This window comes from Canis lupus, chromosome 1, assembly GCF_003254725.2.
Source record: "Canis lupus dingo isolate Sandy chromosome 1, ASM325472v2, whole genome shotgun sequence".
NCBI lineage: Eukaryota > Metazoa > Chordata > Mammalia > Carnivora > Canidae > Canis > Canis lupus.
The window spans coordinates 19041097-19067103 of record NC_064243.1 but is presented as its reverse complement, the minus strand read 5'-3'; the positions used below and the strand labels follow the sequence as shown (position 1 = coordinate 19067103).

The 26007-nt window shown below is 36.6% G+C and overlaps 1 protein-coding gene and 1 non-coding gene across 4 annotated transcripts in view; one reads left to right on the top strand and one right to left on the bottom strand.

Moving 5' to 3' along the window:
• Nucleotides 1-25212, bottom strand: part of TXNL1 (thioredoxin like 1) — a 32785-nt gene extending 7573 nt beyond the window's left edge. For 2 of the 3 annotated variants that reach the window (XM_025422178.3, XM_025422179.3), the window contains exons 1-6: nt 24931-25212; nt 13218-13314; nt 10698-10871; nt 4928-5050; nt 2803-2872; nt 1182-1354 (exon numbers count right to left, since the gene is read on the bottom strand). In XM_025422178.3, the coding sequence (XP_025277963.1) occupies nt 1182-1354; nt 2803-2872; nt 4928-5050; nt 10698-10871; nt 13218-13314; nt 24931-25028 (735 nt within the window). In that variant the 5' untranslated portion in view covers nt 25029-25212. Of the gene's footprint in view, nt 1-1181; nt 1355-2802; nt 2873-4927; nt 5051-10697; nt 10872-13217; nt 13315-22981; nt 23137-24930 lie in introns of all 3 variants that reach the window. The other variant, XM_025422180.3, reaches the window with a different exon arrangement.
• On the top strand, nt 22326-22429 carry LOC112645688 (U6 spliceosomal RNA). Its single transcript, XR_003127193.1, has one exon. It is a non-coding gene; the product is annotated as a U6 spliceosomal RNA (small nuclear RNA).
• Nucleotides 25213-26007: the final 795 nt, after the last annotated feature.

Below are 26007 nucleotides of genomic sequence, written 5' to 3'. Positions count from 1 at the left end.
TTATATTTACAGCTTTTAAAATTCATCTACTTACTTTGATTAGACTTTCTGATCAAAACTGTCATTTTGATTTCAATTTTATCACCAAAAAACTGATAATCATACTTCCTGTGACTAGGTCACGGACTAAAATAAAATAGTTTGAGATAGGACACAGTACACATAGACTTGGGCCTATCTCAAGATAACCATGTACAGTGATTCTCAGTGATGGAGATTATATCAAGATGTTTGGGTTGAAAGGGCTTTTTTTCCCCATAAATGCCTTCCTTCCATCACTAAATATATCAACTGGCATCAATTGAGGATAAGGTACAAACAAAAGTCAGGAAAATATCTGATAACCAATATCTAGTTTAATCTAACCATTTTCATCCATTTCATTTGGGTAGAATATTTCAAATACTGAAATCTCAATTATAATCCTTCATCTTCCTACTAAATGTATCCTGTGAAATTACAGTGAAAATCTCCTAAAGTAAACACATAGCACCCTCTAATTTACAAAAACCAGAATCATTTCATTAGTTTGGAAGGACTGTTCTCAAGGTCTCTGTGCTCGTTCTCACATTTTTTCTAGGTGTTCCACTATCTCCTATGCCCTCCTCTGAAGGACTGGAATGGGAGGGATGGAAGGGAGGAGGTGGTGGTTTGGAGAGCATATGCTGGGTTTCATTACTAAAACTCACAAAAGCAATTAATAACTGCTAAGAAGCAGCTGACTTCTTAATGCAAATTAAGATAATGTAAACGTATTCTTTTAAAAAGTCATTTTTATTGAGCTCATAACCACTACACTATTAAAAACTGTACATTCTAGAAAAATAAATTGGATTTTACAATTATCACTCATCACCCGATATGAAGGATAATCTACAAATACCTTCAGTTTAAGTATAAAGAATGTTCTAGATTAAATTGTTCATAGAAGCTGCCTAATATGTATAAAGTAAGTAAACTGACAAATTCACAAATTTTTCAAAAAATCAACCTATGCTTCCTCTTTAGGGCATATCAATTAAAAAAAAGAAAATTTAATTAGTTAATTATATACTTTTACTCATTTCAAATCAAGTGGACAAAAACCTACTGTAAAGGACCATTTAGAATCACCTAGGATACTGAAGATAATAGCATGAACTGTCACCCAGAAACGCATTAAATATAGTTAAAATACTCACAGTTACACTGTTAACATTCTGAAACTTAACATAACGAAGTGGGACAATGCCATCTTCTTTAATATCATCCTCTGTTAGTTCCAGAGCTTGAGTTGGTTCACTTCTTTCCGCTTCTTCAAAATCCATAGATCGGGGCAGATTGATAAAAATTTTTACATATTTAGGACCCTGACCTATAAAATGGTAGAATAAAATTAAATGTTAAACCAAACTTGCAATACTTTCCTTCCTTCACCATTACATTCACACTATACAACCAGACACACATCCAAACATATGCACATATCTACTTAAATCTTTAGCAACTTTAAGAAATTCTGAGTATTTTCATAGCCATTCTTTTTTTTATAGACATTTTTTAAATGCCTGCTAGTAGTATATACTAAGTCCTAGGAATACTACATTGAAACACATATGTACATATGCATACAAATATACGAACACAGACTCCTTGTCCTCAGCTATAAAAAATATACTATGATACTTATAATACTACTAGCGAGGAGGTAGAGAGGAGGTAGAGGGAAGGTGGAAATATAGTCTGACAATGTATGCAGGTTAACAAAAAGTTTCATAAAAGAAATTAACATTTGCGCTGGGTCTTGCAGTTGGCAACAACTGTCTATTTGTTATTTAGGAGAAAAGCGGTACCAGTGACAACATTTAGCTAAAAGGAAATTAACTATACAATTGCCAAATTTCATCTTAGGGATTAAGATATGTTAAGTGGTTAGATCACATTTAGAGAATGCCTTAGTCACTTTAACTTCAGGGTACAATCCAAAACCCGTATTTTGTGGCTGATTAAGGAATCTTGAGATATCCATATTGCTTACTCATCTCTAAAGCAACTGCTTTTACAAATACTTTGTATTTTCAGACTAAAGATACAATTTATTAATGAGAAACATTTATAAAAATTTAAAATAACAAATGAGAAGGGAATGCTATCTGGTAAATAGGATGTTTGCTATTTCTCCCAATTATGAAGAAAACAAAACAAAACAAAATCCTAGTCCCCACCTCCCCACTACCTGTACAATCCTGTTTACATATAATATACGTAAAGAAGATGAAACTACTAACAGCATAAATAGGAAGATCTAGAACCCCACATATTATATATAATGATAGAAGGAGTGTGAAATATAAATCTCTCCCAGTTCTGATCCTGATTTAGAACAACAGTTGGAAGAAAGAGGTGCTTTGTTTTTAGATTAAAATAAATTTTTTTTAATTTTCATTTTAGTTCCTAATAACCTCACATTATTTGCATTCATTAATCTCTTTGCTTTGTTCTAGAAACAAAGCAAATTTCATCTTTCCTCAAACAAGGAATATCAATCTACTTTAACCATCTATCTGAGAGAGAGAGCACAAGCAGGGGGAATAGGAGAGAGAGGAGAGGGAGAAGCAGACTCCGCATTAAGCAAGGACCCCACCACCACCACCTACAGGATTTGATCCCAGGACCCTGGGATCACAACCTGAGCCCAAAGCAGATGCCTAACTGAGTGAGCCATCTTGACGCCCCTACCTCTATTATTTAATAAAAAGTTTTACATATGTGCTAACAGGTCCACAGAGCAGAAAATTAAAAGAAAAGCTGTCCATTACTCACCATTATCAGGCCCTTGAAATTTCATTGAATAAAGCTTAACAGGCTGATTAAATGCCACAGTAATAAGTAGCTGTAAAGAAAATAAAAAGTTTCATTTTAAAAGGACTCTTGGAACACCCTGAATACATACAACATCTAAGTACTTAGATTTATTAATTCAATGGCAGAAGGTGGCTCCGTAGCGCAATGGATAGCACATTGGACTTCTAATTCAATGACAGAAAATATTTAATTCATTTCATAAAACCAACATAATACAAAAAATCAAAGTTTAAAGTAACTTGATTAGACTGACATTTGAGAAATACAATCATCTATTATTCACATAAGGGAATGACAACAAAATTTAATGGAATAAATTAAATTAAAAATATGCATAAGGGGAGGCACCTGCTAGCTTAGTCAGTAGAGCATGCAACACCTAACCTAGGGGTTGAGTTTGAGCCCATCATTGGCGGTAGAGCCCACTAAAAAAAGGTGGGGGGAGGGGTCAGAATATGCATAAGAACCTAAGGTCTTGTGACCTGTAAACTGATAAGCAATCTTCAAAAAAAAAAATCAAACAATTTCAAATTAAAATAAAATTTAAACTATGTATTTTAGTGTATAAGTTTAACGTTTTATAGGATGGTTTGTCAAGCATCTACCCACATCACTTGAAAATTTGGAGACAATGCACAGGTTATGAGAAGAAACTACCCCTTAGATGCATTCTATTATCCAAAACTCAAGACAATAAGACCTTTAATAGCTCTACAGACTAACTGAATGTAGAAGGCCACACAAGGGAGCTGGGATAATGAAACACTGTCAGGATGCCTCTCTCAGAAACCGTGAGTCATTTGCTCAATCTTCTTTCTAGCTGAAATTGTGCCTGATGTACATATCTATGCTTCTACACTAGAAGGAAGATTTTCCTGGCAGGAAGATCTCAGGGAGGCTGTGGTCAGTTCTGATATGCATCATCACATTATATTCAGGGCACCACTGACAAGGAACACAAGTGTAAACAACATTCCTAAAGCTGTTCAGTAAGGTAGCTATGGTTAGAGCAAACATGGAATCTGAATTTATGATTTCAGGATCATTGTGGTCTGTTTGCCTAAGAAAATACCCAGACTACTTCCTTTGGTTATATAAATGCTTTTTATACTTACCTATAATAGTGTGTCAAAAAATAATAAGCATGACACATATAGAAATTTGAACTATAGGTGAAGAAAAGAGAATGGAAAGCTAGAAATAGATCAAGTCAGCAAGAATCTGATATCCTCTTCCTGAAGTTTGTGAACAAGAATCATTTAACTCTTTTAAGAGAAGCATGATCAGATTCATGTTTCTTTTTTTTTTTTTTTTTAAGATTTTACTTATTTATTTGAGAGAAAGAGAGCGCACACAAGCTGTGGGGCAGGCGAGATGGAGAGGGAGAAGCAGACTCCCTGCTGAGCAGGGAGCCTGACGAAAAGCTTGATCCAGGACCCTGAGATCGCAACCTAAGCCAAAGTCAGAAACTTAACCAACTGAGCCACCCAGGTGCCCCCAGATTTATATTTCAGAGGAATAACTTTCATGAGCATGTGGAAGATAAACTGAAATGGAGACAAAGCAGAGACAGTGGATTAGAAAGTAAATTAAGGAAAGTAACACTCAAGATGAAGATAATGATGGCTTGATCAAGGTAGTACTACGCTACTTCCTCTGTGACAACACAGGGAAGTACTGGGAAGTACACAGAGATTTACATCTAGGAGCGAGGACCAGATACACAGGGAGTGCTCCTCTAATTAGTCTCTATTTCTCAGGTACAAATTCATTTGGGTGGGGTAAAAAACAAAATATGGAAGACAGGTCAAGAATGAATATAAGGACTTAAGGTGGTGAACGCTCAATTCATTAGTGGGGCCATTCCAAAATTCTGAGATTCTGTGTAATGCACCTGGCAGTTTGCATAGAACAGAGAAAGGAGGTGGGTCTACACCATCAAAGAAACGGAAACTTACAAAAAGGAAAAGAAGTGGTCATCTGAGGAGAAACACAAAACAATGAGATGGAAACATAATAAAGAACCCAGAGCAGGCATAAATATTGATGATCCCTACAAGCTTTAATTTAAGTATTCAATTACCTGTTCATCACAATCAGATTCCAAGAAGGTCATATCTTTTCGTAAACAGTTGTCAAATCCATGCTCATCACTTTCATTAAGGCATTCACAGCCAGCTTTGTTAATAAAAGGCATTAAATCCATCTGAAAAAAGTAAACCAAGACTTTAGGCAAAGCACTTGGATTTGGTCTAACAATCTAACCAAAATGTAAATACACGATTCTCTCTAGAGTAGGCAATTTTAAAGAAAATTTCTCTTTTAAAATAGTTACTAAAATTTTTACAATAATCCCTTCATTTCAAATTCTGAAATGAAGGGATTATTCATTTCTATCACTATTAAAGCCAAATCTAGGTTTAGCCCACTTGATAAAGTATCAAAAACTAAGTTTTTAACATGAAGATTATAAAATGTTGGCTTGTACTTTTTTATTAACAGTGATTTGCTGTGCAAAATATGCAAATTAAAATATCCATAAGATCCAAAGAAAGCCGACCTCCCTCTTCTAGTGGTCATGTACTCCTTAAACCTATATCCATAAACAGTTTACATTTAAGATAAATAACAAATAAGGATTAGAACACTTGTTATTATGGAAAATTTCAAACATATATAAATAAATAACACAGTGAACCTCTCGTACTCACCTCCCAGTTACAATAATCAACTCATGGCCACTCATATTTCATCTTTACACCGCAAGCAGGCCCTATCCCCTCCTCCCATTTTCAAATAAATCTTAGACATGTCTTCATTTCATTCATGAACATTTCAGTGTATTCATGAACATTTCTAAGAGATAAGGACTCTAAAACAAATCCTCAATATTATTATAACTAAACCGAGTTAATACTTTAGTCATTAACAGATTTCCATGTTCACATTTCTTCAGTTGTCTCATAAATGTTTTACAGTTGGAAATAAGAGTTCAAAAAACGTACACTGTATTTGGTTAATGTCTCTCAAATCTCCTTTCATCTATGGTCATTTAGCATCTATAGATTTCTAATATTCTGGATTGTGCTGACTGCTTCCCCATGGCATCATTTAACATTTTCCTATCTCCCGCGTATGTGTTGGTGGGTAGTCCTACACCACACCGGAGTTCTGACAGTGGTCATCCCTTCTCCTGGCTTTAATGAGTGTGCCTCTGGTGCTCTCTCATGAAGATTTTATTGATTGCTTTTGGAATAAATGGGTAATGAATTCTGTCAAATGCTTTTTCTGCATATTAGGAGATCAGAATCTTTCTCTAGATCACTGAATTTTGTTTACTAATATTTTCAGAACTTCAAAACAACTGTTCCTAATTGTAACTCATCGGTAGCTTTTTTTGGTGCAAACGTCAAATTCTGGGATCAATGTCATATTTATTTAAAAAAATTTAAAAGTTTTCCCTCTTTATATATAGTCTTCGAAAGTTGGAATAACACTAGACTATCTGATCTTTAAAGATTTGGTAAAATTTCCCTATGAAGTTCCCTTGACCCTGATGGTAGAGGTCTCTAACTACTTTCTCTATTTCCTCTATGGTGATTGGTCTATTTAGGAGTTCTGCTTATAATGGAACTGATTTTGATAAACCCTTTTTTCTAGAAAAGTATCCATTTCATCTACTAAACAAGGACGAATTTTGAAGTTTACCAAGTACTACAGATTATCATTTACACATTCACCTATCACAACGAGTGCTCTATTTTTTTATACAGATACTAATGCATATGTATATCATTCTGAAAGAGTGTATACCATTCTAAGGAAAGCTTTTTAATGTCAAATAATTATGTCAGGTCATTATTATCAATATGGTAAGAATCCATTAGTATAGATCCTTAATTATTCATGGAGTGACCTAAATGCTTTTAAAGCCAAAATGTTATTTTGAATTTATTAAATGTTACGCTGTAGATGTTAACCCTATTGCTCAGGGTAACGCACTGTAGCCAATTTAAAAGCAGCGGGGTGGAGGAGCAGTGGAGGGATAAAGTAGCACTGTAAAGCAAAGTGCCATTCTAGAATTACTCTAAACTTTAAGAACATTTGCCTTGAAAGGGTAGTTTAGACAAATCTTTTAAACACATTTTCCATTCTACCAAGATACCTCTTCAATATTATATCTAGGATTAAGACCCCAAGCATGAAGACAACATTGCAGTCATAGTATCTTAATGATGAAAAATAAACTAGGTGACTTAAAGTTGTTTTAACATTTACTTATCGTGGGACACACAAAACAAGTATCACCAACACATGCATTAAAGTGCTTTGTTATACAACACTCTCTGGGACAAACTGGCATTATATCTGACCTAACTGCAAATTGACATATTCTAGAAATATGCCATTGGAAATAAATAAATACACTACCTATGGAATCAGCTTGCCAATGAGAAAATAATGAGAAAACAATCAGACAAATCCAGATTGTGGGACATTCTAGAAGACAGATGGTCTCAACCTGCGCTGTACAATAAGATAGCCATTAGCCACATGTGGCAATTTAAAATTAAATTAATTAAAAATAGATAAAAGTTAAAATTTGGGGTCTCAGTTGCACTAGGCATGTAACAAATGCATAATAGAGACATGTACCTAGTGGCTACTCTATTAGAGTGGTATTGGTTTAAACTTTCAAAAAAAGGCAGTCATGAACAAAAGAAAAAAAAAAGGAGACAGAAGTTTCCAGAACACTAAAGAGAACAACTTAAGTGCAATGAATGATCCTTGACTTGATCCTAGATGGAGGAAAAAGAGGTATAAAAAATATTCTGGAGGAGCACCTCGGTGCCTCAGTCAGTTAAGCTCTTGCCTTCAGCTCAGGTCATGATCCAGGGGTCCTGGATCACTTATAGGGGCTCCCTGCTCAGCGGTGAGTCTGCTTCTCCCTCTCCCTCTGCCCCTCTCTCCACTTGTGTTCTCGCTCTCTCTCTCTCTCCCTCTCAAATAAATAAAATCTTAAAATAAAAAAAAGAATATTCCAGAGATAATTAAGAAAATGTAAACATAGGCTATAAGTATTCTGTACCACTGTTAAATTCCTTAGGAGTGACAATGCTATCATGGTCATGTAAATGAATGTTCTTGTTCTTAGAAGCTACAGGCTAATAAAATATTTAGAGATGAACCAACATATTTTGTCCACAGTTTCTTTTAAATGATTCTGCAGAAGGTAAAAGTGTATAAGTAAATATTAAGAAAGCAAAAATAGCAAAATATTCACAACTGATGAAACACAGGTGAATGGCATATGTGTTTGTTGTACTACTGCTCTGTCAAGTGTGTTTTAATAAATTTCATTGTTCTTTTTTGGAGGGGGAAAATCTAACATAAGACACACACAGGAAGTCAGAAAAACCTTTCCATGCTTCCAGTTTGGGTTAATGAAAGATCTGTCTTACTATACAAATTAGAGTCACTTAAGGTTTCATTTCATTTTGATGAACGATGAAAAAATTTGTAGTCTAAAATCTATAGTTCAGAGATCAGAATACTAAAATAGAGGAGTAAGCCTCAAGATTCAGAACATATGCAAATCCAAGCAAGTTCAATTCCAGAGCACTCAGAACTCAAACTTCTGGGCGGGGTAGGAGACTTGATATTGAGGCCCTCTCGTTGCATCTGAAGTCACACTGGGTACACTTAACAAATATGGGAGAAAAGAATGTTTTCAATTTTCCCAATGCTTTAATCAATGTTTTAAAAACTCAAAGTCATTATATTCACAGAAACACTCTTACTTCTGAATAAGAACTGTCATGATTCTTAATGTTATATCATGCTTACATCTATGGCAGTATTTCAAACCCCTCTAAAAAAGATAAGCCTATCCCTCTTACTCTGGCTTCAAATTAGGAGTTCTAAAACTACAGATGTATAAAATCGATAACTGTATAGCCTCTCAGTGTTACAACATAACTGAAAGTCTTTAAAACCAAAATTTTATTTTAAAATTGTCAATACATTTTTGCAATGCTTATACTTAAATTTACTTAAGATACAGGCTTTCACTCATTGACTCTTACTCCCATTAAGTTTCTATCTGTGTTGTGAGAATGACATTCTTAGAAACACATTACCAATCTTAAATATTTAATAATCTTATAGATGTATAGTTCAAAATTTTTAATGTCTGGATTGACACCTGATGGAAAAAATGAAAGTATTTTAATTAATTTATTTTTTTGAAAGTGCTTTTAATAGGTTTTCACACCATATTCATAACATTTGCATGAAAACTAAATTTTTTAACTTTCTTAAAACTTCATTTTTTCCTGCTTATTTCCTACCTGCAGCCAAAACACTAATAATCACACTTAACTGATGTGTAAAGAAGTATCCCTCCAGCTAAAAGCAGCAGGACTGCTGTGCTCATAAGACCTTTTCACGCAAAAACCCTTAGTAAGTAAAGGAAAAAAATTCACAAAGATGTAACCACAACAGTTACATAAGTCAAATAATTGACTTATGTAAGTCAAATAATTGACTTATGTAAGTCAAATAATTTCCAAAATTTTCCAAACGGTGTCACAACCCTAACTTATACAACATGTTCATACTTTCTAACTGGGTATTACAATTTCAAATTTTTACCTAACACTTTTGTTTTAAACATGTTAATTGTGCCTAACTTAATTAATGCTAGTACCACATGTTAAAGACACTTTTTGAAGACAGAGCACTCAGTCCCCAACACACAAATCTCTCATATTTATCTGACTAGAGAGTCTCTTTATTCAGTATGAATTTAAGGGACTTTACAGAAAGGACTTGTAGCCCATGACACAGATCTGCTGTATTATACTTGATACACATTCTTTCATATATTAGCTTTAACTTGAGGTAACATTTTTTTAAAAGTTCATTTTTGATCTGTTATCACCATTAACTTTAGAACAATAAAACAATATTCTAAAACATTTTTACAACAATAAAAATAGGAAAGATATATGCAAATATATATTTTGGTATGGAGGATTAACTAATTTGCATAAATGAGTCGGTTACCATGAAGGGCTACTTCTGAATTTGGTTCCTTCCTGAATAGTTTTCAAATAATAAAGATACTGAATTATAACTATTTGTATTATGTAATTTTCAAACATTTTTAAGTTCCTAAGTCTTCAGGTTATCATTTGAGCAACAACTTATTCTTAAAACTCAGAAAAACATATCCAATAGCAAAGGATAGGACCCTACAACAAAGTAAGTAGATTTTTTTCTTAAGCAGAAAAAAAGAGGAGCAAGAGAGGATACATTAAAAAAGAGAAAAAAAATTAAAAAGAGAGAGAAAACTATAGGAAGTGGCAGGAAATGGGAGTTCAGCATATAAAAGTCACACATTAAAATTTACATATTATTTTACACAATTGTCTAAAACTGAAAAATTTTCCAATGTACATTTCTTCACATTTTTGGGGAAAAAATACATAGATACAGTTTTTAAATTACACATAAGTAAAACATCCATATTATATATAATAATAAGATGAAAATTAAATGTGTGTGTGTATATATATAAAATGATTAAGTGTTTAAAACTGGCTATTAAGACAATGCAGAAAGATTTTCTTAAAAAGTCGCAAAGAAAATTATTTAGGAAAAATAGTTTGTGATGAGGGCTTAAGATTGTAATACATACAAGAGAAACAAAAACCCCAATAGTAAGCTAATGGAATTACTTTTAAAGATCTTCTTTAAAAGTATTCTTAACTAGCAAAAGATAAGTCAATTTCATTTTAACCAAATAATGACAAGAGATATATCATGATTTCACTTTTAAGTCTACCTACATAGCCTTTGGGAATATCTGTGTCCTCATTGCTTCCAGGGTCATTTTCTAAGTGCTGCTTGATTTTTTCTTCTAATCCAACAGCATCTGCTCCTTGATATTGATCAATTCTCACTTTGTTTCGAAAAAACAGAAATGTAGGTGTTGCTGATATATTGTTGGTGGCAGCTGTTCCCTAGAATTGGCAAGTGAGATGCCATTAATGAATTAAAATTTATCTTAAACCACTTTAATTTTTCATTCTACATCCCTATGGAAGTTATCACAAGCATGAACAAAAACCACATAAAATAATTTATTCCCAATTGTTTAAGAAAAAGTAGACCTATTACTGAGGGCATAGCTATATTACCCTTACGTTCCCAATGAAGAACATGCATTTTTATCAGTTTTAGTGTTAAACACTTCATCCTCCAGTAGAACAATTAGCTTCCAGTACAGAAATTATGCTTCACACATCAGCTAGCTCTTTTATAACTACGTGCTGTCTCTTAAATGGAGAAGCCAAAAAGAGTATTGATATGTCAACACAAACCACTGTTACTAGGAAAAAGTACAGACTAAAGACCAGTAGCCCATCTCTCCATGAAAATGAAGTAACATCCTCACTCAACTCTACTTACAGAAATGACTTTTGGCCTCCCATCAAATGCAATGCAACATCTATCTTTTAAAATTCTGCTCTAACTCCACAATATTATAAAACTGAGTGGAAATTAGCTAATTAACCCCTAACTTATGACTTACTTTTCATAAGTATAAAGGAAATAGTAAAGCAAATTTGTCATCTTGCATATTCAAAAACTATGAAGAGGTACTACTACATTGTTTAAAGAAAAAAAGCACAAAATTTACATAGAGATGTCTTCTCTAAACCTCAAAAATTGAAAAACAAAAAACATGACTGACATTTTAAAACAGTATTGTCCAAAAGAAATGTAAGACACAAATGTGGGCTATACACCAAATTATAAGTTGCCAGTATCCACAAGAAAAAAGTACTGGGAAACGAAATCAATTTTAATAATATTTTTAATGAATCCAATATCTGCATTTTCAACGTGGTCAATGTAAAAAATTAATGACATATTTTACATGTTTTTCAAATTAAGCCTTCAAAATCCTCTGTGTATTTTACACTTAACAGCACTTTTGGATTTGCCACACTTCAAGTGCGCAATAAGCACATGTAGCTAGTGGCTACCATACTGGACAACAAAGCTCCAGAACACAGCACTTCCAGAGTAGAGAGAGTGAATACTGAAATAAGGGCCAGTGCTGACAGCAGTATTATAGGGTTTAAACCAAACCCCAAACTACTATTATAATTTTTAATTATATTATTATAATTATATTATATATTATACATTTATTATAATATTTAATTATAAAATTACTTACAACATAAATATATATTTAAAATATTTTCTATCTTTTAAACTATATATAAACTATTATAATTTTTAAGATTATATAATTATATAATTATAATATTTTAAAATATACTTAAAAACTATTACAGTATTTAAAAATATTTTCATACTCAGAAATGTATTAAAGACAAAACCTCTATTATAATATTTATATTATAAACTATTACATTTTAATATATTACATATTATATATTATATTTATATATTATAATATTTAAAAATATTTTTATTATAAATATATCATATTAACCATATTTTATTATATTTAATTATATTATAATTGAATATTATTTAAGCTATTATATTTAAACTTAATTTTTATATTTAATGTATTATATATTATATTATATTTAATATTATATAATTATATATATTATTTTATATTTAAGCTATTATAATATTTAAAAATATTTTATACTATTACAATATTTAAAAATATTTTCATACTCAGAAATGTATTAAAGACAAAACCTCACCAAAAAGAGGAGCTACACAACTATTCCTTAGAACTAAAGACTACATTTTTAGTGTTGGAAGGAAACTTCAAAATTTTTTCCCATAACTCCTCCTCCATATTTCCACATTTGCAAACAGAGAATTGTCACAGAGCCATTCCAACTAAGTAATCAGGGCAATCTCCCCGTAACACTGTGGCTCAATCAACAGTAATTAACACTTTCACAGTTTCTGCTGAGTATGCAGCTTTGAAACTTCCAAATTGATCAATTCAAATCAAACTATAACCAAGAATTCTCTGCCATGGCTTTGGAATCAAGCAATGCCTCAGGAATAAAAGTTACTATTCTCGATTTGCAAAAGATAAAAAATGTAAAACAAAGGACTTCGAGATGACTGATTAGTTGAACAGCTTACTAGTTTTATATCAGAAAGATATTAATATAAACCCAGAAACAATTAATATTGGACTATCCTTCTTAATACACCAAAATGACATTGTAATAATTCATGTCTGTATAAGATTTGAATATATTCAAATAAGTACTATGTGCAGAGAGAAACAAAGGACGATAACAATGTTGAATTTCAAACCAATGTAAAATTTTTTTTAAAGGACTCCTTTCCCTTACCTGACACTGATGTACATCTACTTCCAAGAAAACTGCCTGTGGATACTTATTACTCATAGAACTGAATGCTGGGGCAATCCTTAAACATGGTCCACACCTGTGAGAAAGGTAAAATACATGCTTGGTAAAAGAACAAAACAAAACAAAAACCCCACCAAAGACTGTATTAATTTCTGCTCTAAAGAGTTTGTTATTAAAATATGAAATCAAACAAAATCTGATCATCCTGGCTTTAGTCTTTCCAGTCTTTTCCACTAGATTATTTGGATACACTGGCATCAATACCACATTGTCTTAATGACTACAGATACAGTTTTTTTTTTTTAAGATTTTATTTATTCATGAGAGAGAGAGAGAGAGAGAGACAGGCAGAGGGAGAAGCAGGATTCCTGCAGGGAGCCCCACACGGGACTTGATCCCGGGTCTCTAGGATCAAGCCCTGGGCCAAAGGCAGCGCTAAACCACTGAGCCCCCCGAACTACCCCCAGATATAGTTTTAAAGTCTAATGATGTTGTCTTATAGCTTTGTTCTCACCGAAAGAAATTAAAGATGGAAATAAAAGGAGGAATATACTACGCTTATAAATTGGAAAACTCAATAGTGTCAAGATGTCAATTCTCCTAAATTCGATCTTTACAGTCAATGTAAAATCCCAGTAGGTTTTTCTGCAGAGGTCCAAAGCTGAGAAAATTACATTACTGGATATTAAGAACCATCACAAAGTTTAATATATTAAGGATGTACGGTATTGATACAAGAACAAACTGACCAATGTAAAAGAAGAGGTAGAGAAACAAACTCATCCTACACAGAGTAACCTGATTTATCAAAAATATGACACAGCACTGCAGTAGGGAAAGAATGGTCTTTTCAATAAGCAGTGCTGGGTCAACTGGATACTCATATGGGAAAAATAAATGAATATTGGCCCCTATACCTCACACCACACACAAAACCAATTCCAGATGGATTACAGATCTAAATGTGAAAGGTAAAACATAAGTTTAAAAAAAAAAAAAAAGGGGGGGGATCCCTGGGTGGCACAGCGGTTTGGTGCCTGCCTTTGGCCCAGGGCGCGATCCTGGAGACCCGGGATCGAATCCCACGTCGGGCTCCCGGTGCATGGAGCCTGCTTCTCCCTCTGCCTGTGTCTCTGCGCCTCTCTCTCTCTCTCTCTGACTATCATAAATAAATAAAAAAACAAAAACAAAAAAAAAAACATAAGTTTTAAGAAAAAATACAAATGATACTTTCAAAACTTTGGAATAAGCAAAGATATCTTAAAACGCAAAAAGCACCAAAGAAAAAAGGAAATAACTGATAAACTGGAATATACTTGATAAACTGGAAAATAGAAGACCTACCTTTATCAAGATACCATTTAGAGAGTGAAAAGACCCCACAGAGTGGTTTAAAAAAATCTGTAAAACATATCAAAAGGCTTACACTGCTAATATGTAAAGAATTCCTACAAATCAGTAAGAACAAGACTGACACCCAAAAGGAAAATGGGTAAACTCTTAAACCAGTACTTGACAAATGAGGTTATCATAACAGTCAATAAATATGAAAAGACACCTCATTTCATTAGTCACTAGGGAAACCAAGGAAATGCAAATTAAAACTACTCCCACCAAAATAGCTAACACAAAAAAGAATAAAGTATTACCAAGAATGTGGAGCAACTGAACTGTTAGTGACTGTGAAAACTGGTATAACAAAGGGGTAAAGAAAACTGGCAGTATCTGCTACACCAAGATTTATGCCTCCCTACTGAGCATTTCTGAGGTATATAAACAACAGAACTGTCTAGATATGTTTGTCTCGGGGCATTTGAAAAAATATTGATAGTATTAATATTTCTAATAGCCCAAAGTGGAAGATACTCAAATTCCTATCAACATAGAATGTGTAAATTAATTTCAGTTACTCATACAGTTGAATACTAAGCAACAATGAAAATGAGTGATGTAAAATGTCATGCAGAAACATGGATCAACCTCACAAATAATACTGAGAAAAGTAGTACATTGTATGATTCCACTTATGCACCAGTTCAAATACAGGCAAAACAAATCAATGGTACTATAAATCAGGACAAAGGTTACCTTTCTGAGAGTTAATGACAGGATTAGGTCATGAGAGAGATTTCAAAAGGCTAGTGATGCTCTGTCCAGAAGCTGATTACATGGGCATGTGTGTTCAATTTATGAAAATTCATTAAGCTAAACATTTATAATTGTGTACTATGTTGCATCTCAATAAAAGTTTAGAGAAAAAATCTTGGGAAGAGCAGATAAGAACACAAGGAGAAGCAAATTCTGAAGCACAAAATGTTCAAACTCACAAATGTTCATCCTCAAGCTGTGATTATCTCTCTAGTCTTAAAATTTTAATCAGTATTTTCATCCCGTGCCATCGTTAAGCCTCACACCAAAAAAGCTAAGAAAATAACCAATTAAATTCTTAAATATTAAACCTTGTGCTTCTGAAAGTAGATTTTTAGATCTAACAAACCTCAAATAGGTCCTGAGACCAAATTATAAAGAAATAAACATTTACAGTAACTATATCTATGTTTAGTTTAGCAAAATACTTCCAGTTATCAGTAAGTCTTAAACATTACGGATAGGAGTACCAACAGTTAGATCCTTTTTGCCATTAATCATTATCTGTCAATCTTAAATGAACACAACTCAAGATTCAACAATCTCATTTCTATACATCATATCCTACCCTAACACTCATTCTCACAGTATGAGTAACAAAGTTCAATGCAATGTTTATAACAACAAAAAATTAGAAATAATCTAAATGACAATCAACAGCAAAATAATTTAAAATGTTACTGACACATTAATACCAGGAGATAAGGATAATTTGTAAATCTGTACTGCTTAAAAGGAAACTAAGTCTCATAATAAAATTCTCTATTACCACATTATAAAGATGTGTGTATACACACACATTAGGTTCATCCCCCAATAATCAGTTAATTACTTCTGCAAAGTATGACTGGAAAAGGAAGATAGTTTAGTGGAGATTTTTTTAATTATTCATCCTTCTGTATCCTTTGTTATTTTAGGATGACTGGTACCTTTATTTTAAAATATTAAACAACCTGAGACTAGAGGATTTAACATTAACTGCATTTAAACAAGTGTCCCAAATGAAGCACACCTATTTATGCTACACCACAATATATCATTCCTGAAAAAAAATCTCCCTTCTGCAAATGCATGTATTCAAAGTAAGGAAATGTATGGGAAAAATAGGACTGAGGCAAACCATTTAACCCACTCAACTTTGTAAAAACATCCCTAACAAAAAATAGTACTGTACTCAAGAGATACTTGGGACAGTTAGGTAGGTGGCTCAGACCTAGAGGCTACCCCAGAGAATATTTAAAATAAACAAAAACAGGACGCCTGGGTGGCTCAGCGGTTAAGTGCATCTGCATCTGCCTTCCACACAGGGCATGATCCTGGAGTACCACCGGGATCGAGTCCCACATTGGGCTCCCTGCATGGAGCCTGCTTCTCCCTTTGCCTGGGTCTCTGCCTCTCTCCCTCTCTGTGTGTGTGTCTCTCATGAATAAATAAAATCTAAAAAAAAATAATTTTTTTTTAAATAAACAAAAACAATGGAAGTACCCGTTTCAGGGGCTATAACAGTCCTCCAGGTGGAAGTGGAGCTCTAAGCCAGTGGGGCTGCAGGAGGAAGTGCAATACTGAGAAATAACCCCTTGAGGGAGTAAGTGCTGAGTACAAGTGTTCATGTTCATGTTCATTTACTTAAGTTTCTTAAAATAAACCTTTCAGGAAGCTTACCTGTATAGCTGAGGGCTTGCCTCCTTCCTATCTAAGGTTCTAGTTCTATTCCTCGCTACCTAGGAAAAATAAAATACAAACCACCACAATTTCCACATTATACTGACATCATCACTCTATTCACTCGGCATGTATGAGCTAACTAGTGTTAAAATAACAAAATGAAACAAAACAACCCCACTTCTATCTACACTTCTTGTAGGTAAAATAACTGTACTAAGATAACTTTTCCTTTTCAAAGTTTAACCATATCTAAATCCTCTGTTTTAGTTAGCCATCACAGGTTGTAACTTCAGTCAAAAATCAAAATAAGTCATAGAACACAGAAGCAGAAATAAATACAATGGCATACTTTCACACTATAATCATTCAAGTGAATTGACTGCTTATTTTAAGCAAGATGTTAGCCTGCTTAATATTAGCATTTAAGAATAAACTCAAATTTCCATTATTACCTGAACTCATGAGCAAGTCACTCAATTTCTCCATGTAAAATGAGAAGGAACTAGATTGTCTAGGACCTTTCTCATATCTAAAATATTATGTCCCGGGGCACCTGGGTGGTACAGTCAGTTAAGTGTCCAACTCTTGGTTTTTGACTTAGGTCGTGATTTCAGGGTTGTCAGACTGAGCTCCATGTCGGGCTCCACATTCAGCAAGGAGTTTGCTTGAGACTCTCTCTCCTTCTGCCCCTTCGCCTCCCCTAAAATCAATCAATCTTTAAAATATTATGCCCCAAATATGCCTGAATTTCAGGCTCATACTTTCTTCTCTTGTGTAGCCATTAATTCACAGCCTTAAATAATATATAGTCACAGAGCCTCTGAACTTCTAAAAGTGACTAGAGATCATCTAATCCAGGGGTTTAAAACAGAAAAAAAAAAGTTCCTTTTCTACCTCTGAACCTCTCTTTGACAGAAAGATTATCTGTTAAATCTAATATGTAAAATGGGGGCAGCCTCAGTGGCTCAGCGGTTTAGCAACACCTTCAGCCCAGGACGTGATCCTGGAGATCCAGGATCAAGTCCCATGTCGGGCTCCCTGCGTGGAGCCTGCTTTTCCCTCTGCCTGTGTCTCTGCCTCTTTGTGTCTCTCTCGTGAATAAATAAGATCTTAAAAAAATAAAAAATAGTAAGTAAAATGGGTATGTAAGAAGGATTCTGGGGGTAGCCCTGGTGGCTCAGCGGTTTAGCGCCACCTTCAGCCCAGGGTGTGATCCTGGAGTCCGGGGATTGAGTCTCACATCAGGCTTGATGTGCATGAAGCCTGCTTCTCCCTCTTCCTGTGTCTTTGCCCCTCTCTCTCTCTCAAATAAATAAATAAATAAAATCTTTAAAAAAAAAAAAAAGAATAAGAAGAAGAATTTTGACTTACTTTTTTTTTTTTAATTTTTATTTATTTATGATAGTCACAGAGAGCGAGAGAGAGGCAGAGACATAGGCAGAGGGGAAGCAGGCTCCATGCACCAGGAGCCCGACGTGGGATTCGATCCCGGGTCTCCAGGATCGCGCCCTGGGCCAAAGGCAGGCGCTAAACCGCTGCGCCACACGTTTTTTGGGGGAAAAAGAACACAGCAGACAACTCTTTCTCCAAAACAAAAAAAAAACCAAAGCCACAAAGCTAAAACCTTAAAACTGCCTAACCTAACACAATTATCGGAGAAGTAAGAACTGAAGATCAGAAAAGTTAAACGACTTGCCCAAGATCAGACACGCTAGTCAACGGCAGGGCCACAACGGAACAGTTAACTCCTAATCCAATCCAAAATCAGTTTTCTTTGAAAGCACCAAGTTAGTTTCATAAGCAAGATTTTTGTTTATAGTCATAATACAAATAATCAAATAATTCTACTTCATGAATTTGACACTTCACTATTTGTTAAAGTAGTCAGTGCTCTGCCTTGAGCAATAACATGTGTAAACACACTGCTGATAAATGGTAAGGAAAACGTATGTGCTTTCTGAAGAGAAATTTTAAAAGTATTTTTCTGTAGGGCACAACTTTAAAGTAGGTAATATCTAGATTAATTATATTTTAATTAGGGCAGGCATAATCATAATTGGTCCTATTAATAACACAAAATGGTTAGCATTCATGGAGCATTTACCGTATGCTATACAATTTACAAAAGCTTTAAATTCATTTAAGCTCTACAATTCCTCATTTCAAAGTCAAGAACAATTAAATACTGTGCTAGAATGTGATCACAAAATCCAACTCTAAGGAGGTATTTCCCAAGCCCCAAACAGTGGCCTACACACTGCTTTTTGTGATTTCTAAATTAACCGCCAAGATTAAAACTATACACTCTTTACAAAAATCCAGACAGATACCATTTTGCAAAGTTCAAATCCAGGCAAAACTAATTTGTAGTGTTAGAATTCAAGAATGAGAAGAAAGTATGGTGGTGGGAGGGGCATGGGGCGGAGGTTTTTCATGTACACGTTAGTTAAAACTTATCAAAGTATAGATGATTTGTGTACATTTTTGCATGCATGTTATACTTCAATTAAAAAGTATACTTTTAAGAAAAATTCTCTTCTCTGAGGCTTCACCATGCCCTAGTTATCTTAAAGCTACCTACCTCATTATCTGCCTGGTCCCTATGGACTACTGAGGCTGCTATCTCTGTAATTCAGTCTGCAGCAATTTTGCAACATATAATTAATATCGTGTGTGCCTGTGTATGTGTGTGTGAAAGATGTATTATGGACAAGATACCATAACCATTAGAACTCAACATCCTAATACACATTAACATTCTTCCCAAATGGTAACAGTAACACCTAACCAACTACAAAGTATGACCTAATTTAGCAAAACTCAATATATGGTAAATACATCTATAAAAATGATACATTCACAAATTCAAGATAAGAATCATTCATACTCCATATCATTTCACTTTATCTGTGGAATCTAGAAAACAAATAAACAAATGAAAAAAATCGGAAACAGATTCAGAAATACAGAAAACACACTGGTGGTGGTGGGAGGGGATTGGTGAAGGGATCAAGGAGTACAAACTTCCAGTTATGTAGTCATGGGGATGAAAAGTACAGCATAGGGAATATGATCAATAATACTGTAATAACTTTGTATGGTAAGAGATAGTAACTATGCTTATGGTAAGCGTTTTGTAAAGTATATGTTAAATCACTATGTTGTACACCCGAAACTAATGTAATACCGTATGCCAAGTAGACTTCAATAAAAAAAAAAAAAAAAAAAAAAAATCATTCATACTAAGTTTTATGCAAAGAAAATGTATTTTCTTTTAGCACTGGGGCTTACCCATCAGTCATAACAAAACTGGCACTGCTTAAAATCACCAAATGTATCCAAGTATATTCAAAATGAGTAACAGTTTGGAAATAAAAGTTACAAAAACATGTTACCACAGTATATGATTCACATATATAATTTTATCCTCTAAAACAATACTGTTAGGTTACACGTTACTATTCCCATTCTACAGCTAGAGTAGAAAGTAGAACATCAGAGAGTGAACTGAAATGTCCTGAAGTCATAAGACTAGTTTGCAAGCAGAACTGTAACTAAATAATTCGAGGCAATATTTACTAAAATACATCAGGCTCTGTGCAATACAGAGATGAATCTGCATTTCATTTCTACTTAGGCTAGAAGAACAAGGACAACACTTTACAATCCAAACTGCATTCAGCAATGGAACCTTAGGTTATTTAACCTGTGACTCAAATCCTCCTTTGTAAAATGGGGAATAATTTCAAAGATCATTTTAAGGATTCAGTGAGTCCATATAAATATTTAAACAAGTCTCTTGTGAAAGTAAATAATATGTAAATATGTAAAATAATACACATATATGACTTGTCGTCTAAAAAAAAAAAATACTGGAGAAGGGTGCCAAGACCATTCACTGGGGAAAAGAGTTTTTTCAACAAACAGTTCTGGGAAACCTGGATATCAGAAACCTGGATATCAACATATAAAAGAATGAAGGTAGATCTTTGGTCGTTTTTTAAAAAAATTTATTTATTTTTTCATGAGAGAGACAGAGAGAGAAAAGCAGAGATATAGGCAGAGGGAGAAGCAGGTTCCCTGCAAGGAGCCCGATGTGGGACTCAATCCCAGATCCTGGATCACACCCTGAGCCGAAGGCAGAGACACTTCACCACTGAGCCACCCAGGCATCCCGGATCTTTATACCATATACAAAAATTAACTCAAAATGGGTAAAAGATCTAAACTTGAGAGCTAAAATTACAAAATCCTTTGATGAAAACATAGGGGTTAAATCTTCATGACACTGGACTTGACAATGATTTCTGGAATATGACACTAAAAGCACAAGCAACAAAAGATAAATTGGACTTCACCAAAATTTAAAGACTTGTGCATCAAAGGACACTACCAAGGAAGTGAAAGGTAACTAGTAGGAGAAAATATTTATAAATCATATGTAAGAACTAACAACCAAAATATGTAAAGAGCTCCTACAATTCAGTAACAAGAAAACCAAAGTTTTTTTCATTTCATTCAAAATGAGCAAAGGATTTGAAAAGACATTTCTCCAAGGAAGATAAATGACCAATAAACACTAGGAAATATGCTCAACTTCATTAGTCATTAAAGAAATGCAAACCAAAACCACCAGACCACTTCACACACATTTAGGATGCCTATTAAAATATAAAAAATGTTTGCAGGTATGTAGAAAATTGGAACTCTCCTGCACTGCTGGCGGGAATGCAAAAACGGTGCAACCACATTCTACTCCAGGTAGAAAAAGAAAAAGAACTGAAAGCAGGGACTCAAAGAAATCCTTGCACACCAATGTTGAAAGCAGTATTACTCACAATAGCCAAAAGGTGCAAACAACCAAAACGTCTATCAAAAAATGAATAAGCAATATATGATATAAAAATACAATGATTAATATTTTGCTTCAAAAAGGAAGTTCTGACACATGCTGCAACATGTGTCAGAACCTTGAAAACATGTTACGTGAAGTAAGCCAGAAACCAAAGGACAAATATTATATAATTCCACTTATATGAGGTATACAAGAATAGGCAAATTCATAAATACAAAAAGAAGTTACTAGGGGTGGGAGGTTGGGGGTAATGGGTACAGTCATCAGTTAATGCTTTTATCCAAGATAATGAAAAAATTCTAGGAAACAATGATGATGTTGGTACAACATTGTGAATGTTAATGCCATTGATTTGTACATTTAAAAATGGCTAAATGGTAAATGTCATGTTACATATATTTTACAATTAAAAAACTTGAGTGCTCACTTTGGCAGCATATATATTAAAATTGGAATGATATGGAGATTAGCATGGCCCCTGAACAAAGATGACATGCAAATTCATGAAGCATTCCATATTGAAAGAAAGAAAAAAAGAAAGAAAGAAAGAAAGAAAGAAGAAGAAGAAAAGAAAAGAAAAGAAAAGAAAAGAAAAGAAAAGAAAAGAAAAGAAAAGAAAAGAAAATACTGGATACCCCTTGAAGATTCTTCAACAGAAGAGCGACAATCTGCGTAATATTTTATGAAATTACTAGGTTAGATACAACGTGAAAGTGGAGAAAAAGGAATAAGGCTTAAAGTAGGGTAGGAAAAGAAATAAATAGGTGCTGGAGAAAACTATGTTCTTGGTCTAAAATGGGACATTAACTTTGATCTAAGAGGCTTTTTACACGATCTACTGGATAGAGTCGTTGGAGGGTCTAATACTGGATGGACAGTTACCTCAGTTGTGTCACACTGACACACAGTTTGTGTAAGAATACTAATGGCCAAAATGTTATAGAACTTTAAGGCAAAAACAATCTTACTAGATTTATAAATATCACCTATAAATAGAGAAGTTCTCTAAATCCAAGCATTTTCTTTGTGCTCAGTTTTTTTTTTAATAAAGTAAATTTTCATTGCATCAAAATACCTTTTTAAAAGCATATCACACAGTCCTTTGCCAATCAATGTCTGCAGTTGTTTATGGTTAAATGTTGCCTCATTGTTAATGGAAGTGTTTCCTTAATAGCAAGTTTCCCAACTTTCCTCACTTCGATTAATAAATTATCACTGTCATTTTTTCCGCTACGGTAAAGGAAAAAGAGAGGATTAATTATTGGGGGATGAAAATTATTCACTCCTGTGGATGAGAATTAGAAAAGTAAACTAAAAAGGAGATTCATCATTAAAAGTCATCTCTTCCCTGTTCCAACTTGGTCCTAGGCACTTCACAATCGTACAGGGGGTCCCTCCATACTCCACAACACAGACACTACAAAACTCACTTAACGCTGGGAAGACACATTCATACAATTCGGACACTCCTTTTATCCACGTCTTTATAATGAAATCTTTATCTTCCTCAATTTGGTAAATGCGAAAGTCCGCATGTCAAACTGGGACTCCATGCTGCCCTATGAAATGCAGTATAATGTCCCCTTTCAATTCTGTAGGAGAGAGACTGGCACAGGAATAAGTCCTTAATTGTCTTCCTATCTGCACCCCTCCCCCAGCGCTAAAACTACCTAATCCTAATGCCACCGCTTACACACGCAACACTTAAATTCAGCAGCCACGAATCACCTTTTACCCTGATTCAAAAATCCTTGGGCAGCCCTGGTGGCTCAGTGGTTGAGCATCTGCCTTCGGACCAGGGCGTGACCCCGGAGTCCCCGGATCGAGTCCCGCATCGGGCTCCTTGCGTGGAGCCTGCTTCTCCCTCTGCCTGTGTCTCTGCCTCTCTCTCTCTCTCTGTGTGTCTCTCATGAATGAATAAATAAAATCTTAAAGAAAAAAATCCTGCCTTAGGTGTCTATAGTTACCTGGACAATGAGATGTGCCACCTGAGCAGTGATAGCTGTCGTGGATTTCTCCAGCTTGGTGTAAGCGTGACTAACCCGAGGGATCAAGATAAACGGAGTTTGATCCTTCTGGAGTTAGGAGGTAGTGGCCTGCACAAGCGGAGGTCGGTAAACACGCCCTCTGAAACCCTGGCTCTGCAGGCCTGCTGCCAACACGTCACGCTCACACAGGTGCACTGCGCACTCAGAACGGAAACTCCAGCAACTCCAGCTCTGTCTGCGACCTATATTAAACTACGCTGGGGGTCACCAAAGCCGGTTGGGCTACTTTCGAGATCTCTGTCCTCTTTAAACCATCGGATCAACAATGGGAGTCCACACACCATCAAGCTCAAATCCGGGTGTCTGGAGACCTGCATACACGGTGCATCCACTCACTCACTCCAGCAACTTCGGTGACCAGATGCAGCCGCGCACACCGGGGAGCCGAAGTCACTAAGGTACCGGCCAAGCCAGTCGCCAAACCATTAAGAAAAGTAAAGAGCACGCGGGCCCAGGTGGGTTTAAGATGCATCCAGGAAGCCTCACGACTAAGCGCTACGCAGTGTAAGTTGGATACAGCCCCAGCTGAATTTTTTTTTTGTAAAGAATTGCAGGTAGGGAAGAAAGCCAAGGTGTTGGGCGAATCAAGGTTTTAGGATTGCTAAGATGCAAGTGACAGCTGGCTCCCAGGAGCGGAGCGGACGGGCGAAAGCGGGGGCGGCCCGGGGGGACCCGGGGGGGGGGGGGGGGCGGGGAGCTCCACGGCCCGAGCCGGTCCCGGGTGCAAGAGGGCCGCCGGGGCCTCCCGGGCCGGGGAGCCGCAGGGCCAGGCCCCGCACCGTCCGGGCGTCCCCGGTGCACCCCGCGGGCTCCGGCGCGGGAGCCGAGGCCTCCCCGGGCGGCGGCCTGGGGCTGGGGCTGGGGCCGCGGCCGCTAGGGAGCGGGGAGCGGGAAGCGGGGCCCGGGGCCCGGGGCCCGGGGCAGGTGGGGCAGCAGGCGGCGCCACGCAGGGCCCGCAGCTCGCGCCCGGCCTCACCCGCGCATGGTGAACTTGACCACGGCGAGTCTGGAGCCCGCGCCGCTCAGCTCCGGCTGGAAGTCCGGGTCGCTCCCGACCGGCTTCACGCCCACCATTCTCGGCCCGGCAGGGCGGCCGCGACGCCACCGGCTTCCGAAGTGAAGGCGAAGGCCGGGCGGGGGCGGGGGCGACGCTCCGGAAGGCCGAGGCCCGGGCGCAGGCGGCGGCGACCGCGGCGGCGTCTCCGGGGCTCTCAGTGCCGAGTCACGCCCGGGAGCGGGGCGGCCGAGGGGGCGGGCGCGGGCGCGGGAGGCGGGGGAAGGGGAGGCCTGCGGCGCCCGGCAGCCACCGCGCGGCGGAGCCCTCGGCGCCTGCGCGCCGCGACGTCACTTCCGCGTCGTTCGGTTTGCTTCCCGCCGCCCAATCCTATGACGCGCCGCTGGCCCCGCCCCCGGGGGAGGAGCCCCGCGCCGGCTGGAGCGGCGCAGGCGCAGAAGAGCGGCAGTGGGGGAGGGGAAAGGAAGGGGGAAAGGAGGGGGAGAGGGGCCCGTGGGGTCCTCCGCGCGGCCGGGACCGTGGGCTTCCAGCGGGTCCGCTCGGTGGGGGAGTAAAAAGGGAACCCCGTATCCCGCCCCGCGCCCCAGGTTGGTTCGGGGCGAAGATCTGAACCCCCGAAGTGCTGGAAGAAGTACTTTGGTCTCCTGTTGGGGCTGCAAGCCGCCCACTAGACATAAAGGGACTTTAGGCACCTTGATTTAGGGATCCCGTGGCTCACGGGCCTTGTGCTGTCATCCACAAGCTGCCACGCACCTGCCTTTAAGTTGTGCCTTAAAGAAACGAAAGCATCGTCCTTCCTTTAGGACCCCGTCTGCCTTGAGAAAACGAGTGGGAAATAGCAGAGGGACGCGGAGCAGGAGAGGGTCCTAACTGGGAAAGGGGCAGGGGGCGGGAGGAGTGGGGGAGAGCACTGGGTGTCCTACTGTGTGTTGGCAAATGGAACTCCAATAAAAAATGCAAAGAAAAAATAAATAAAATAAAATAATAAAAAATAAAATAAATAAAACAAAATAAATAATAAAATAAAATAAATAAAAA